This window comes from Tenrec ecaudatus, chromosome 10, assembly GCF_050624435.1.
Source record: "Tenrec ecaudatus isolate mTenEca1 chromosome 10, mTenEca1.hap1, whole genome shotgun sequence".
NCBI lineage: Eukaryota > Metazoa > Chordata > Mammalia > Afrosoricida > Tenrecidae > Tenrec > Tenrec ecaudatus.
The window spans coordinates 58,796,383-58,813,233 of NC_134539.1; the positions used below are offsets into that span (position 1 = coordinate 58,796,383).

Below are 16,851 nucleotides of genomic sequence, written 5' to 3' on the forward strand. Positions count from 1 at the left end.
CTGAAGGGTTGTACCAGCAATGCAAAAGGTACCCATTTTCAAACTGATCTTACAACAGTAGGTAATTATCTTAAATTCTTTTTTTGTAAGGTTTGAGTGTAAGTATTTAAAAACCCAGGCCCAGACGTGTGTTGTGCCCCGTGCCTTGTATCCCTTGGCCTTAGGTAAGAGCAATAAAAGCAAAGCCAGACCCACTTCTGTCAAGTTGACTCCAGTTCATAGTGCTCCCTCCTCGAGATGGGCCCTAGGGTTCCCAGGCTGTAATCTGCACCGAGCTGCCTCCTGAGCCTCTCTCCTGGAGTGGCTGTTGGGCTCAGACTGTCAGTGTGTTGGATAGCAGCCCCTGCACCATTTCGTAAGATAGATTTAAATTTATTTCCACTTGTAATTTTTAGCGGGCTGATGGGAATTTGAAAAAGGCATACATAGCCATTTCTTACTTAATGACAATTTTATTTCCGTAGAGAAACGAGAAGAAGTAAACACACTAGAGGAAAAGCTAGCTCATGTGCAAGACCATTTGAGCCTCACAGAACAGGTAAGCTTAACAAATGTAAACCTTCTTCCAGAATTCCTTAGACACGCACACAATTGGTTGAACACACACAAAAAAAGGTTGAATGCTTTTCATGTTTTATATGTTTTTAGCACAAGCATATAAATAAAAGCCTTGGTGCAACGCAGTGGTTTTCAAATTTCAAACTTTTGATTCAGTTTTACTGAAAGCTGGAAAATAGGCTGCTGGCTAGACCACCACCATGCCTGCTGTTTCACCAGCCCGTCCAGGCTTCTAAAGGCCGAGCTGGGTTTCCTGGCTCCCTGATCTGCATAGTAGCCCATGTAGCTGAGCCTCTATCTTGTCAGGTGTTACATAGAGGGAATTCTTGACCCTTATACTATTACTAAACTCAGGCTTGTCCTGTGAGATTACTGCAATTGTTTGTGTTCCAGAGAACCTCAAGCAGTTTCCCACGTGTAAATCAGCAGTTGGTTTTAGAAATCTAAATTCTCTTTACAATTCTATGCTTCTAAGGAATATAAACTTACAATCCAAGTGTTCTACCTTAAAATTTTCACACAGGGTCTTATGAATATTTTCTCTGGTTTTCAAAAATGCTTAATTTGAGTTCCTTCAAAGAAAACCTTCTGAGACTTTTAAAATTTGTTTTGTTTTTTTAAAGCAATCTAAATACTTTAAATAGAAACAAAAACATGGCTTGGGACCCATTTTTTTGTCAACATTGTTAAGCCCCAGTCACAGTTTTTCCGAAGTCCTCTCAGTAATCCTGAGATGAGTGTTGTTTATGTTCATCTTAGTAATGAGGCTGGGAGGAACGGAGTCTCTGGCCTACAGTTGTGTTTTTGGCATTTTATTTAAATAAAAGGAGCTCTGGTGGTGTAGTGGTTAAATGTTGGGCTGCAGCGATTCGCGTGCTCGGCTGGTGGGACCACCAGCAGCTCCTCAGGAGAAAGACTGGAATGTCTACTCCCGTAAACCGTTATAGTCTTGGAGACCCACAGGGGTTTCTGCCATCTGACTCCATGCAGAGGGTGAGAAATGAAAGGCCATGACTAAACGGAGTCCTTGCCATCTTTCTACAAGTTCATTGGGATAAGAAGGGGTGTGGACCTTTTGCTAAGACTTAGGTCGGTCCTGGCTGGGCAGTAGCTCTGACTGGTAAGGATGGCTTTGTTGATTGTTTCAGTTGGTTCTTTGACCTACAGGATCTGCTTCACACCACCAAACACCGGGACATACAGCTTAGTGAGCAGACCAGACTCCAGAAGGACATCAGCGAGCAGAAAAAGAAGTTTAAAGACTATGAGAAAGAAGGGGAGACAAAGCAACAACAACTTCAGGGGCTCCGGAATGAGATAAAAGAAAACAAGCTCAAGCTAGACCAGCAAGAAATGGTACCACACACATTTATGATTTCATGGAAAGGAAAGCATTTTGCTGATTTAATGAACTCTTCCCTCCTGGCAGAAAGGTGCTATCCCCTACTCTGCTATGCTTCCCTTAACGACCCTGTATAATCAGGTGTAGAGCTTATGCCAACTCTTTGAATCTTAGTATTAATGTGCATGGACCATTAAGGTCAGAAAATGTTGGTCCTGTAAAGAATCATAATGATCACATGCCATTTGCTTCGGAATCCCCTCTGCCACTCGCTGACCGCATCATCTGCCAGGGGTCTTGCGCTGTCACAGGGGACTGTTTCCTACACTCTGTTGAGCTGGAGTCTGTCTCGTGCCCGTGATCGTTCGCTCACCTGGGGCACTGAGTCTTTATGACTTCATGTTTAACTAAGGCTGTCTTTTCCTAAGATGCTTCAAAAACTCCAGAGAGAGAGAGAAACGGAAGAGAAACAGTGGGCAGCCAGCAAGGTGACATTGAAGGAGGAGCTAGAACAGCTGGGAAAAGAACTAACAGACCAGAAAAACAAACTGGACCAGGTGCTCGCCACGGCAGCGGCCGCTGAGGAGCGAGTCCGGACACTGCAGGAGGAGGAGCGGTGGAGTGAAGCCCTGGAGAAGACGCTCTCCCAAACCAGTATGTCTACCTGGGGTGGGCGGTGTGGAAGGCGGAGGGGGGCTCTGCTGGCTGGCTGGCTGCTGTGGTCTGTGAGACCTAGGCACTATCCAGAGCCCATAAAGGTGGGCGGAGAAGTAAGGCAGGAAGTCTATCTTGTTTTGCGTTCGATCGCAGCCTTAATCAAGGAGGAGGAGCCCGGCTCAGGACACAGGAACAGTTGGTATGCTTTGGCAGTTGGGTTTCAGTCATGGGCTGTTGATTCTCATTTGCCTTCCTCAAGAATACTCTCTCAAGAAAGTGGGACATGAAAGTAGAAAAGTACCCAAAGATACTCTAAGACAGTGGTTCTCAATCTGTGGACCAAGAGCCATTTGGGGGTCGAGCGACCCTTTCACAGGGGTCGCCTGATTCATAACATTAGCAAAATAGTGATGAAGTAGCAATGAACATGTTATGGTTGGGGGTCACCACAACACGAGGGGTCATGGCATGAGGAGGGTGAAGAGCCACTGCCCCGAAGGCTCTGGAAGCAGCAGGAGGGTTGTGAACGCTGGAACGGTCAAGCCTCGGTGGCCATTGGATGGACAGTGGGACCACTTTACAAGTGTTTCCTTGGAGCCACTCTCCTCTCAAGCTGCACCACGTGATGTGGCATGGCAACCCAGGGGTCACAACTGCTCACATGCCAGGAAATAATTCCTCTCTTCTTGGACTGGTGTTCAGTAGGCTCAGACTATGTTTGTTATGCCCTTAGCAAGCTCAGTGGTCTTGGCAATCTTGAAGGGCTATTTCTCCTTCCCCGGGAGCCCTTGGTACACCCAGACCCAGTCATGTCATGACAATGGAATTTGTCCTCAGTCTGGTTATGCAGAGGTGTTGCGAAGTGAGATAGGGGCAGTGTGGCAGTCCCAAGAAATAGGGTGATTAGAAAAAAAATCATGTAGCATGCCCTTTGTATTTGTTTATGAGCATGAGTTATGGAGAGCCCTGGGGCAGAGTGTTTCCCCAATGACTGCTAACTGAGAAGTCAGCAGTTCGAAACCACCATCCGCTCTGAGGGACAAAGACAAGGTTTTCTACTCCATCAAGAGTTACAGTCTTGGAATGCCACAGGGGCAGTTCTGCCTAGCCTTATCGCTCTGAGTCCGCATCAACTCAAAGGCAGTGAGATTTCTTTGTACCAAGATTGTGCACATGATTCTTATAACACTGAAAGACAGGTCCCTCATCTTTTAAATGGCATCAATCCAGTGTAGTGATGTCTTCAGACCCTATTCTCTTCCCCCTGCATGGCCTCCTATGAAGAAAGGAGACATGCCGCTCCCTTTATTAAAATTGAGGTTTAAAAAAAAAATCCCACTCTCTGTTCTGCCTAACTCTGCTCAAGTGAGTGGTCCTGTGTGTGCCTCACGTCCCTCAGAGGCTGTCTGCCGCTGTAGGACCGGGCCCCCGGGAATCCGCAGCGTCAAGAGGTTCCTTCTCTGGGCATCTGGTGTGGGCCAGGCTGGGTTTGTGAGGCCAAGTGCTGGAGGGAAGTGCCTGAGCGAGTGTCATGTCACAGTCACACAGTCCACACCCCGTGGAAAGATCCCGACAGCCAGCCCAAGGCCTCTGGCCAACCTACTAAATTGGCCATTTCAGAACGACAGCTTTCAGAACGGGAAGAGGAAGTAAAGGAAAAATCGAGGGAGCTTCTGGCTGTCCAGCAAGAGATGGACTCCCTGAGGGCTGACTTCAGCCTCCTGCGGAAGCAGTTCTTGACAGAGAGAAAGAAAGCTGAGAAGCAGGTGGCCAGCCTCAAGGACGCACTGAAGACCCAGAGGAGCCAGCTGGAGAGAAACCTCCTTGTGAGTACCTGCCACCTGGCAGCTTATGAGGACTTGATGCATGTACATTTCTAAACTAAACACCGCTCCAATTCAGAGAAAACAACCTACCCATCAATCCAGCACCTAATTCTGCTGTTGATAGTGGTGTATGTATACATAATCTGTTCCTTTAAGCTAATGGTAGGTCTTCCCTGGACTGCACTGAGCCCCAGAGGAAGCTGTCTGGCAGGCGGGCAGGCGGTCATGTGAACAGTCTGTCTGCAGAGCTGAGAGCTCAGGCTTGCTGGAAAGCAGGTCTTGGCCTCCTCCGACGGTTAGGGAGTAGAGGGCAGTGCTGAGCTAGTGCCAGTAGACCTTTCTATTCAGCTGCAGTCAGTGCTCACACGGCTTCCCAGCCTGCTCTTTTTATTAACTCTAATGATCAATGCCCTAAAACCTGGGAAGCTCAAATGACCATGTTTTTATTCTTAAGATAAATTTTGGGAGGTAATTAACTCAAGACTGTTTATAGTAGGCAGAGGCAGGCCTGCAGCAAGGGAGGGATCATCACAGGGCTGGATTTCTTCAGCCCCCTCTGGAGGAGTTGATAGCACTCCATTGAGCTTTGGTGGTGTAGTGGTTACAGGCTGGGCTGCTAATTGCAAAGTCAATAGTTCAAAACCACTAGCCACAACTAGGCTTTCTACTCCTATAAAGAGTTACAGCTTCGGAAACCCACAGGGGCAGTTCTTTCCTGCCCTATAGGGTCGTTATAAGTTGGTATATACTCGGTGACAGTTGAGTTTGGGTTTTTTTAGGTTATTGCGTGAAGGATGACAGGCGCCTTGGTGGCACAGTGGTTAAGTACCTGGTTGCCAAATAAAAGGTTAGTGGTTCAAACCCACCAGCCACTCTGCAGGAGAAAGGTGAAGCAGTCTGCTTCTGTCAGGATTTTCAGCCTTGGCCCGTATGGAGCAATTCTACTCCATCTTACAAGGTCATATGCATTGGAATAGACTCCGTGGCCGAGATGGGTGGGGGTGGGGCGTGGGATTTGGTTGTGTGGAGGTGCCCCAGTGGTGTAAATGGTTGGTGCTTCAAATGGACCCGGGGGTGCATCAGAAAGGTCACAGGTCACAGCCCTGAATCCCATGGAGCACACTGCTGATAGCACAGTTGCTGACTCTGGCAACTGACTGGAGTGGTCGTTGTGTGCAAGGTACTTTATCACTGGGGAATAGGCCAGATGATGGTAAAGGCAATCTTATAGGTGTACATTGCGGTCTTCCTACTAGTAAGCCTAAGATGAAGGACATTAGTGCCCATCTCTCGCTTAACTGAGGAAAGAGAGAACAGCTACCATCAAAAGAAATTGTGCTGCTCTTTAGCTTCTGAGCTAAGAAACTCGGACACGTATGTACGTCCAGCTGCATCACACATGCCAAAGAAGGTTGGCAAATGTGCTCATTTTGCAGCCAGAGGAGCTGAGGCTTGCATGGGAAATAACATTAGAGTAACCCACGCCACCACCTATTGGACCAGAGGCATTTTCCTCTTTCTGTGCTAGGAGCAAAAACAGGAGAACAGCTGCATGCAGAAGGAAATGGCAACAATCGAGCAGGTGGCCCAGGACAACCATGAGCGGGCCCGGCGTCTGATGGCAGAGCTTGTCCAGATGCAGCAGGAGTATATGGAGCTCAAGAAGCAGGTGGGCCCTGGGGACGCCTGTGGAGCATCCTGGGGCAAAGCCTCAGGACGTGGGCAGAATTTTTTTTTAATCATTTTATTGGGGGCTTATACAACTCTTATCACAATCTATATATACATCCATTGTGTCAAGCACATTTGTTCATTTGTTGCCATCATCATTCTCAAAACATTTGCTTTCTACTTGAGCCCTTGGTATCAGCTTTTCCCCCCTCCCTCCCTCTTGAACCCTTGATAATTTATAAATTATTATTTTGTCATTACTTACATTGTCTGGTGTCTTCCTTCACCCACTTTTCTGTTGTCCACCCCCCCCCCCCCAGGGAGGAGGTTATATGTAGATCCTTGTAATCAGTTCCCCCTTTCCAGCCCACCTTTGCTCCACTCTCCTGGTGTCGCCACCCTCAGCACTGGCCCTGCAGGAATCATCTGTCCTGGATTCCCTGTTTCTAGTTCCTTTCTGTTCCAGTGTACATGCTCTGGTTTAGCTGGATTTGTAAGGTAGAATTGGGATCATGATAGTCAGGGGGAGGGGGGGGGCATTTAGGAACTAGAGGAAAGTTGTATGTTTTATCGTTGCTACACTGCGCCCTGACTGGCTCATCTCTTCCCGGCGACCCTTCTGTAAGGGGATGTCCAGTTGTCTACAGATGGATCTTGGGTCTCCACCCTGCACTCCCCCTTATTCACAATGATTTGATATTTTGGTTTTTGATGCCAGATACCTGATTCCTTAGGCACCTCGTGATCACACAGGCTGGTGGGTTTCTTCCATGTGGGCTTTGTTGCTTCTGAGCCAGATGGCCACTTGTTTACCTTCAGGCCTTTAAGACCCCAGATGCTATATGTTTTGATAGCCAGGCTCCATCAGCATTCTTCACATTTGATTTTTGCACCTTCGTTGTCTTCAGCGATTGTGTCAGGAAGGTGAGCATCATGGAATGCCAGTTTAATAGAACAAAGTGTTCTTGCATTGAGGGAGTCCTTAATACTAGACCTATAAATAATAAGCACATAAATCTATTCCCCTGTATATATTTATATATGTACATGTCTTTATTTAGGCCTTTATAAATGGATGTGGGCAGATTTTATTTAATATCACTTTTTAGGAGGATATGATTTTGTGATAATTCAAAAAACTAATTATAAGAATGTTCAAATAATTTACAAATGCACTTCCACAAGAATTATTCATAATATACGTTAAAATGTTTTATTGTAAGACTTATAATGAAATTTGCCATTTTACCCATATTAAGTATACAGTTCAGTGACATGAATTATATTCACCATATTGTACGGCCATCATCACTATTTCAGAGTGTTTGATCATCCTCAACAGAAACACAGTAGCTCTTAAAAGTTCACAAGAGCCCAGGGGCAGGAACAATCTGGATACTCTGCAATGAATGAAGGATAAATGAAATGCACATTCATTCAATGGACTCCTACTCAGCCAGTGGAAGAAATGAAGTTTGTACTATGGATAGGGCTAGAAGACAGCATGCTGAGTGAAAGAGCCAATCACAAAAGGACAAATATTGTGTGAACTGGCTAATGTTTTGCAAAAGGCAGATGTATAGAGACCAACGTTTTTTAGGGGTTCCCAGGGGCAGGAGAGAGGGAACATGGTTACCACTGGTGAGAGGAAAGGTAGGGTTCCATAGCTGATTGATTCCCGTACATTGTACGTTAAAGAAAGTTGAATTGACAGGGTTGTGTGATAGGCATATTTACAACAAAAAAGAATAGCTGCCAAGGCTTCCAAACACTTCACTGGAATTGGTTCCATGGCTGGGAATTGGTCAAAGCTTCATGGGACATCTCAGTTCATTGGCCCAATAATAATTTGTTTCATACTTCTGTTCCACTTCCGAGTGCATTGTGGTTGTGCCTGGAGTCTTAAAAGCATGCAGGCAGCTACCCAAGGCACAGCCATTGTTTTCTATTCACCTGGAGCCACATAGGAAAGAGACTCAAGAATAGGGGGCTAATTGTTTCCATCAACTGGTTCTTTTGTTTTGAGAGCAGAACTGCATGGTCCTGGCTGTAGTGACTGAATAGTTTGACCAAAGATTTTGTAGAAGAACCCTGATTAAAAGATGTAAAAATGTAGAACCTATTTTAAATTTTTCAGATTCTGGACGTTGGTGAAAGAACCCCTGCCTTTAGATAATCTTTAACTCTTAAATAAAAAATATTCCTTGAAATCTTAAAAATCAAGCTGTACTTTACCTTAACTAGTTTAAAAGTCTATCTTCAGCATTATACTCTAGCTCTATGGCGTTCCATTAATGACTAAAAACCAAATCCACTGCCATTGCGTTGGTTCTGACTCAGCAACCCTACTGAAGGGTTCCTGAGATGGTACATCTTCATGGGAGCAGATACCCTCATCTTTCTCTGGCAGAGCAGCTGGAAGGCTCCCGCCGCTCTGCCCTTGCAGTCAGCAGCTCGAGCGTAACCCATAGGACCACCAGAGCTCTTTCAATTGACAACAGCCACTCAAACAATTTGACGGGAACCCGAGAGGGTAGAGAGAGCACTAATGTTCATAAGGAGTAACTCTGAAAGGGAGGTGAGAATGTTTGTACAATATGAAGCACGTAACCGTTGTCACCAAGTTGTCCATGTGGACACTGCTGGTGCTTTGTATTGCAGTCTCCAACACAAAAGTAGTAAGTCCTATCCCCTCGGACCCTGGTAACTGTTACTAAACACTGATCTTCATGCATTTGCCAATTCTAGATTTCATGTAACTTTCACTTTGCATAATGCTTTCAAGACTCTTTCTTGATGGCTGCATACTACTAAACTACGGCTAGACCATACTTGATCCGTTCAACTGACGACGACCACTCGGGTGGTTTCCACCTCTGGGCTGTTGTAAACCTGCTGGAGTGAGTACCTGCTTCCAGTGTTTGGGGCACATACCTAAGAGTTGGGTGTCACTCTGCAGTAACTTGTTGAACTGCTGAACCATGTTCCGTAGCCACTGCACCATTTTATATTCCCACCAGTACTAGACGAGGGGTCCAGCGTTTTACATATGTCTATAGATCATTTTATTGGGGATTTGTACAACTCTGATCACAATGCATACAGACACCCATTGTGTCAGCCACATTGGTACATTTGTTACCCATCATCAGTCTCAAACATTCCAGTTTCTTGATATCCTTGCCAAACACTTGTTTTCCATTGTGTTTTTTAGGGAGGTTGGTAGCCATTTGATATTGAGCATCTTCTTATGTGCTTATTAGTCATTTGTGTATCTTCTGTGGAGAAATGTCTGACCTTTGCCTCTACATTGAAATTGGAACATGTTTCAAAAAAGAGGCGCTGATGCCAAGGGCTCAAGTAGAAAGAAAATATTTTGAAAATGATGATGGCAACTATGTACAAATGTGCTCGATGCAGTGGATGTATGAATGTTTTAAGAGCTGGAAGAGCCCTCAATGAAACTCTTTTTATCTTAAAGAAATTGATGTTTCTTTTTCAATATTATTTTGACTTGTTTAAAACCACAAGCTGCTCTGTGAGAGAATCTCGCAGATTTACAGACTTGGAAACCCACAGAGGCAGTTCTACTCAGTCCTATCGAGGTGCTACGAGTCGGAATTGACTGAGTGGCCTTGAGGGTGAGTGCCAATTATTTATGTATTGGGAGGTCAGTTTACCCATTTTTGCAGGAAAAGTGTTGGAATTGTGATAGTGATTACATTGATCACTCTGACTAGTATTGTCACCCTAATAGTATGTCTGCCAGTCTATGCACATGCGACATCATTCCATTGATTTAGGTCTTTTAGCAATGGTTTAAAAGTTTTCATTGTACAAATAGAAATTTCAATTCCTTGTTGAATTTTAATCCAAAGCATTTTACTTACTTTAGATGCTGATGTTAATGGAATTGTTTCCTTATTTTCCTTTTCGGATTGTTCATTTCTGGTGACTAGAAACTCAAGTTAACTTTTGTGTTTTGGTCTTGTACCCTGCCACCTTTACCACCTTGCTGAATTCATGTTAGAGCTAGCAGCTTTGGAGTATTTTTTATATATAGGATCACGTCATCTGCTAATACAGTTTCTGCTTCTTTTCCTGTTTGTCTTTTGTCTTGTCTTGCTTAATTGCTCTGGCTAGAACGTCTAGTATAATTTTAACTAGCAGTCGTGAAAGGGGGCATATTCTAGGTCTTATTCCTATTCTTGGGGGAAAAGTTTTCAGTCGTTCACCATTTGAATGTGATGTTAAAAATGTATTTTTTACATTGTTTAGTAAGTTACTGTTAGTTTTTAAAGGATTAATTTCATAGCATGACTTTTGGTCACATCTTCAAGAACTGTTTAAATGTTAAATGTCAAGCCAGAAACAAGAAAAAAAAAGTTTCCAAGGGGAACTTTTGAAATCATGTAATGTAACCAGAGAGGGAGTGTGAAACCAGTAAGCTGGGCAGAATCTCCAATCCCAGAGGCCCTGGTGTGCTCGTACTCATTGTCGGCATCCGGGCCTCTTCTGAACTCTAGCTGGGCTGCTGTGGCCCTCGAACACTATGTCCTCCTTTCCATTCCATTCCATCTGTGCCTTCCCTGTGCTCGCTCGCTCTCTCCCTCAACACCCCCACACTCTTTGGCTCAGGAAAAAATAACTTTCATTTAAAAGGTCTCAGGCCTTTGTGATCATAGGTGCCTCCATAAACTTAGTAGGGTCATAAAGTCTCAGATGTTAAACATAATCTATTGACTTTCAGGAAGTTTCTAGACTGCTCAAGCCACCAGATAGAACTTGATTGCTGTAGTTGCCATTTATTGAGGACCATTAGGTGCGTTTTCAATTCTCATTTAGTGCTCACATATCCTATGAACCAGCGAGCTAACAGATTCTAAAGTTAACTAGTTTGCCCTACGGCGGGCATACTACTAAGGAAATGAAATGGGAATGTCTCTTTAGCTTCAGAAATTGGCTTTCCAATAGTGAAACACCTTAAGGAACACATCTGCACAGCTTTTCTAAACTGCATCTGCTCAGTGTCAGTGTCATCTGGTAGCTGATCGTGTGAATCGTTCCAAGTGTCTACAGTCCTAATTCAGGAGGTAACGTTTGTAAATCTTCACATAGTGAAACATTAAATACCACATATGCTCGAATAAAAGCCGACCCGAATATCTGCCAAGGCACCTAATTTTACCACAAAAACTGCATTTAAAATGTGCTGGGAAACTTGGCTTATACTGTAATATATATGGTAGCTCATTTCTGGCAAGTTCCTAACTCTACCCGACAGACTTAAATATATGGACTCTTCTTCTCCTTTAAGATGGCAAACCAAAAAGATTTGGAGCGAAGACAAATGGAAATCAGTGAAGCAATGAGGACCCTTAAGTCTGAAGTGAAAGATGAAATCAGAACCAGCCTCAAGAATCTCAACCAGTGTCTTCCAGAGCTACCAGCAGAACTGGATTCTGTTTTTGAAAGAAACGAAAACTTAGGAGAGTTGGAAAGCTTGAAAGAGAACCTGCCATTCACCATGAGTGAAAGGCCCTCACCTTTTGAAGAAAAACGGAACTTTACCCAAGTTAACATCATGGTAAGGACTAAGCCTACTGCTCTCTGGACTGCACTGAAGGATAATTTGGATGTTGGAAAGACTAGTGCCCACTTTCCCCTAGATTAGAGGGAGAGGAAAAAAGACGTGTGTGTGTGTGTGTGTGTGTGTGTGTGTGTGTGTGTGTGTGTGTGTGTGTGTGTGTGTGTGTGTGTGTGGTGTGGTGTGTGGGAGGAACAAGCTGGTTGGTTACTGATACACCCCTTTTCCCTACAACAAAGGATGAACAATGGCGTGGGGAAGCTCTTCGAGAGAAACTGCGGCACCGGGAAGATCGACTCAAGGTTGCCTTTTACACTCCAAAACTCCCTCTATGAGATAGATACATTGGGGAAGCTGTCTTGTGTTCACATACTGCTCTCACACTCACTCCACTGTAGCACAGACGGCAGTTTGATAGCTTCCACGATGGAGGTCAGTGTTCTTTAACTGTGAGGTGTGCTTTGCCTCCTCTAAAACCAGTGGAACCTACGTGTTTGACACAGGAAAGCCACTTTTGAGATACAGCGATAAGAGTCCGATCATGGGCCAGTGGTTGGGGGTAAATTGGGAATATCAGAAAGTGGCTTTTGCTTCAGAGTAATTTGGCTCAGAACATACTGTTTGAAACCTCTATGGGATATTCTGGGACATATATTATCTGTAGGCAACTAAAAATAGGAGTGTGAGAACTTTATTGACCTTAAGATTTAAGTGTTTAAAAAAGAAAACCTAAGTGTTGACTGACATATTCTCAAGCTAAAGAGTATTGGAGGGAGTTGAAATATAGATCAAATGCATGGCAAGAGGGCAGGGTTGGTGTTTGGGGAAAGGCTGCACAGCATGAACTGAGAGCAAGTAGTCCCATTGTGCCACACCGTACAGCAGGAACTTCGAGCCACCAGGGGCTGATTAAATTTTGAATGAATTCTAATTAAACAAGAGGAGCCCTGGAGGTAGTGCATGTGCATTGGGCTGTTTGGTGAACAGTTCAAAACCATCAGCTGTTCCAAGGGCAGAAGCTTTCTTCTCCCATCTAGTTGGTGTCTCAGAAACCCGCCAGGGCAGTTCTACTCTGTCCTGTAGGGTGGGGTCTCTGAGTTGGCATAGAAGCTGAGGTCAACTCAATGGTAGTGGATTGTGAGTTCTTCGTAATTGTATAAAATGTAGTTTTCAGTTGTCACAGTATCAACCTCAAGAAAGTCCCGTTGCACAGCCCTGCTGTGCAGACTCCTCTCAGGGTGCTAGGAAGCAGGCTGGGGTTGAGGACGAGACAGTGCCAGAGATATAAGCAGGCACCACGCTGGGGTCTTTACCTGGGCGTTTCAGTTCTCTCTGTACTGTAACCAGGCTTAGGGTTGCTGTGTCAGTGTCCTCTCTACTTCCAAATGAAGTAGAAATTCAAGGGAGAGGAAACTGACATATCCATCTGGCACATTCCCACAATCATTTTCATTTTGGGCAAAAGCATTTCCAGCAACCATCCCCACTTCCTGGTGGTCAGCTGTGCCTTTCAGCTTAACATTAGGAAAACCTTGAATTTGTCTAAAACCTTGGATTTTACCACATTTTCCAGGCTCAACTCCGACACTGTATGTCCAAACAAGCAGAAGTTTTAATCAAAGGAAAGCAGCAGACTGAAGGCACTTTACACAGTTTGAGGAGGCAAGTTGATGCCTTAGGGGAATTAGTCACCAGCACCTCCGCAGATTCAGCTTCTCTGTCACCCAGTCTGTCTCAGCCGGAGTCTTCCGTCACTGAAGGACAGAGCCAGGTAAGAGGAAAGCATTACACGCATGGCACATGGAGTAGCTGAAAGCTTTGTCGTGTTTCTTAGAGGTGATTTAGGACATGAATCCCACCTTCACTTCTGAGAAACTTGTCTGAAGACAGACTTGGGTTTTCCAAAAAGCCCTCAAGATCCTAGTGAGGAAGGAGGATACGCTGATGGCTTGGGCAGTAGACTAGAACTAGAAATGGGTGACTGCTGGGAGTTAAGGGTCTCCACTTCTGGAATGCCTGGTTGGTATGGTGCTTCGGCCTTATCGAGGCCAGCCTGAGCGGTGGTTCACTCTGTGTTTCTGGAGAAAGATGCTGTGCCTTTGCCTGCTACTACTTTTAACATGGGCTGATAAAAAAAAAAAAAAACACCTGAATTTTACTTAAGGTTTTCCATGTAAAACTGAAGTTCACGGAAGTAATTGAAGTAGGTAACATGAAATAAAACTCCGGGATACCTAAGTAATGGTACAGTATTAGATGGTAGCTGCCATGTTTTAATTCTTAAGTATCTGCAAGCATGCTAAATAAAAGCTTTACGTAAATCTCATTTTATCAAAATGTACAAAATAGTAAATTACCTGGTCAAGGTCACAGCAAGTAACAAAGCCAGGGCTCCAGGGGCAAACCTGTTCTTTGCCACAGAGCAATGTATTCCAGGGTTTGAGCCACAAGAACAATGGCCACTTTCATAAGCTACCAATCAGCAGTAGCAGGGCCAAGATTTGAACATAGTTAATACCTTCTGTGGTGGCGCAGGACTGAAGTCAGGATTTCCCAAATGGATCTTAGGCTTCTGGACAGAGATGAACACTTTCATGACCTGTGAGGCCGTGTCCTCCCAACAGTTTTCTGCCTCTCCTATCTCCCTCCCCTTCAGTGTATTGTCATCAGGTGGGGCCTGTAGAACTGTGTGAATCTGAAGAGGCCTCATCCAATTAATCCCAGCACTAGAGACCCCTTGAGACTTAAGTGTCTAATTCTATCAAAATATATTGCTTTCACCCCCACCTCCTTCCCTTTCATCGTTACTGGAAAACCTGACTCTGACAAAGGACTTCAGAGTAATTATGTCTGGAAAGGGTTAAGGAAGAGAGTGAGAGGCACAGACTAGGCACTGGACAGCGGTGGCTATAGAGGAAAGCCAGCTGAGAGCACAGTGGGCTTGGAGCCAGGTGTAGTCACCAGCTCCAGGTGGCAGCTAGGAAGACTCCAAGGGCTCTCAAGACAAGAGGCTGCTGGCAGGAGGCAGTAAAAGAGGCCCACTGGGTAGGTTCAAAGTGTTAGGATTATTTCAGGAACCTGGAGTGGTAATTCAGGCCTATGTGAGATTAAAAGCCTGGACTAGGTTGGACTTAGGGGCTGATTTCTAAAACTAACTCTTGTTCCCACCGTTTTCAGAGTTCCTTCTACCAGTTTTTACCAGAATCTGGAGACAGTTATCTACACTGATGCCACTCCCCTCACCTTGCTCACAGGGTACGTGCATGCGCATTGTAGAATTCTTTAGCTCTTTAATTCAATTGGAACTTCTTAGAATATAAAAATCATCTCATCAGAAAAATTAGAAAAAGTTAAAGAGTTAATTTTTCTGATGAGATGGTTTTTATATACTATTAGAAAAGGTTAAAGGGTTAGTGAGTGATTTATCTGAAAACATTTCTCAAAAAAAGGTACTCACATATATACAGGGGGGCTTCAAAAAGGTGATGGGAAAATTTCGTTATCTTTTAATTCAATTTTCCCACAAACCTTTTAAAGCCCTGTTGCATTTCATCTACTCAGCATCATGCTATCATTCAGTTGATTTTGCTTATGCTCTTACTGTTGGCCAATGTGTAATGCATTCTTTCTGTCTTTCAGTAGGAAAAATGGATCAGCCACTTGCAGAATTCTGTTGCCTAAATGAGGAAACGAATACCTTCTCTACTGCCTCACTGACTTCATAGTTGGAATGTCACTTTTTTAAAAACAAAAATCCAGTGAACTCACATGCTGACATGGCAGTGTAGCTTTTCTTGTTCCATTAATACCAAGGTTTCTTGTCAATCACTCACTTGGACATACGGGAACAGTTGTATGCAACTTAAACCAGGGTCCTAGGTGGCAGAAGTTTTCTCTAAGGAATGTTTTTATAACTTCAGGTTTGAATCTATAAACTGATATATACATACAGTAACAAAAAACTACTTAAATTAAGCCTTTCATTTATATAGTGCCAAGAGTTATTTTTGGATTTTGCTTAAATTCTATTTTCATATGAAAATAAAAGAAAATCAAACTGGGTCCTGCCTTTCTATCTGTAAATGTTTACAGTAATTTAATGAGAATGGCCACCTTACATACACAGACATCCACCTTTTGCTGGGAGGCTGACAATAAGCCGCACTGACAACTAAGCATTATTTCATTTGGAAGTAATCTATTGTGAAACTAAAACTAATACAAGTGGTTTCCCTCAGCCAAAAAATACTTAACTTTTTTGGTGGGAAACTACAACTTTATACTTTGGAGAATCTAAGTTGTAAATTCAAGTTGTGTACAGACACATTTCTAAATTACATTAAGAGCTTACCTCCAGAATTTAAATGTAATACTTCTTTAGAAAAAAAGGATAACAATTATAGTCACTGTTGCGTGGCAACAGAATTCTCAGGGAGAAAAGTGAAACAAGAAACTACATGTAATAGATTTCGGTTTTAAGATACTCACAAGGACTCTTTCCCAAGCCACTAGGCCTTCGCGTAGATTCCAACTCAGAGCGCCCAGGGTTTCTGAGACGGTAAACACAAAGCTTTACAGACTCCCAACAGCTCATCTCCCCAGATTGGCTGGTGAGTTTCAGCTGCTGGCCTTCGGGGAGCCGCCCAATGCCTAACCCACAGCGCCACCAGGACTCCTTTGTTAGAACCATAGCAGACGTACTATGTTAACACAATACAGAATAGCATCAAACAGTTCTGAAAAGTTACTTTGGCTAGAACTGGACCATCAAGATATTGGATAAATTAGAGACAATGAAAATGGCATAAAATTTATTTACAATGAAGTTTTTAGAAGGCATCTATTTCCAAAAGGAAACTTACGATGTTAGTGTCTTTTATATTTACATTCTTTCATTTTTTAAGTCTGAGCAAAATGTTAAAAAAGCCTGGCCTACTCACAATTATTTTTTGGACCTGGTTTGGGCAAACAAAACACCTCACACTCACCCAATGCCGACTTAAAAGTGAGCCTAGGGGACAGGGCAGGGTAGAACTGCCCCTATACATCCAAGACTGTAACTGTTTATGGGACTAGAAAGCCCTGTCCCCCAACCTCCCCCCACCTCCTATTTAAGATTCTGATCTGCTGACCTTGTGATCTGCAGCCCAGTACACAACCACTGTGCTGGATGGGGATGTAAATGGCCATTTTGTCTTAAGAGGACTGAG

At 44.0% G+C, this 16,851-nt stretch overlaps 1 protein-coding gene across 3 annotated transcripts in view; it reads left to right on the top strand.

Moving 5' to 3' along the window:
* Positions 1–15,696, top strand: part of CNTRL (centriolin) — a 92,607-nt gene extending 76,911 nt beyond the window's left edge. For 2 of the 3 annotated variants that reach the window (XM_075560421.1, XM_075560424.1), the window contains 10 exons: positions 465–538; positions 1,726–1,914; positions 2,329–2,554; positions 4,178–4,383; positions 5,912–6,052; positions 11,372–11,641; positions 11,881–11,943; positions 13,215–13,412; positions 14,819–14,896; positions 15,281–15,696. In XM_075560421.1, the coding sequence (XP_075416536.1) occupies positions 465–538; positions 1,726–1,914; positions 2,329–2,554; positions 4,178–4,383; positions 5,912–6,052; positions 11,372–11,641; positions 11,881–11,943; positions 13,215–13,412; positions 14,819–14,869 (1,418 nt within the window). In that variant the 3' untranslated portion in view covers positions 14,870–14,896; positions 15,281–15,696. The remainder of the gene's footprint in view (positions 1–464; positions 539–1,725; positions 1,915–2,328; positions 2,555–4,177; positions 4,384–5,911; positions 6,053–11,371; positions 11,642–11,880; positions 11,944–13,214; positions 13,413–14,818; positions 14,897–15,280) is intronic. The other variant, XM_075560422.1, reaches the window with a different exon arrangement.
* The last annotated feature ends 1,155 nt before the right edge of the window (positions 15,697–16,851 follow it).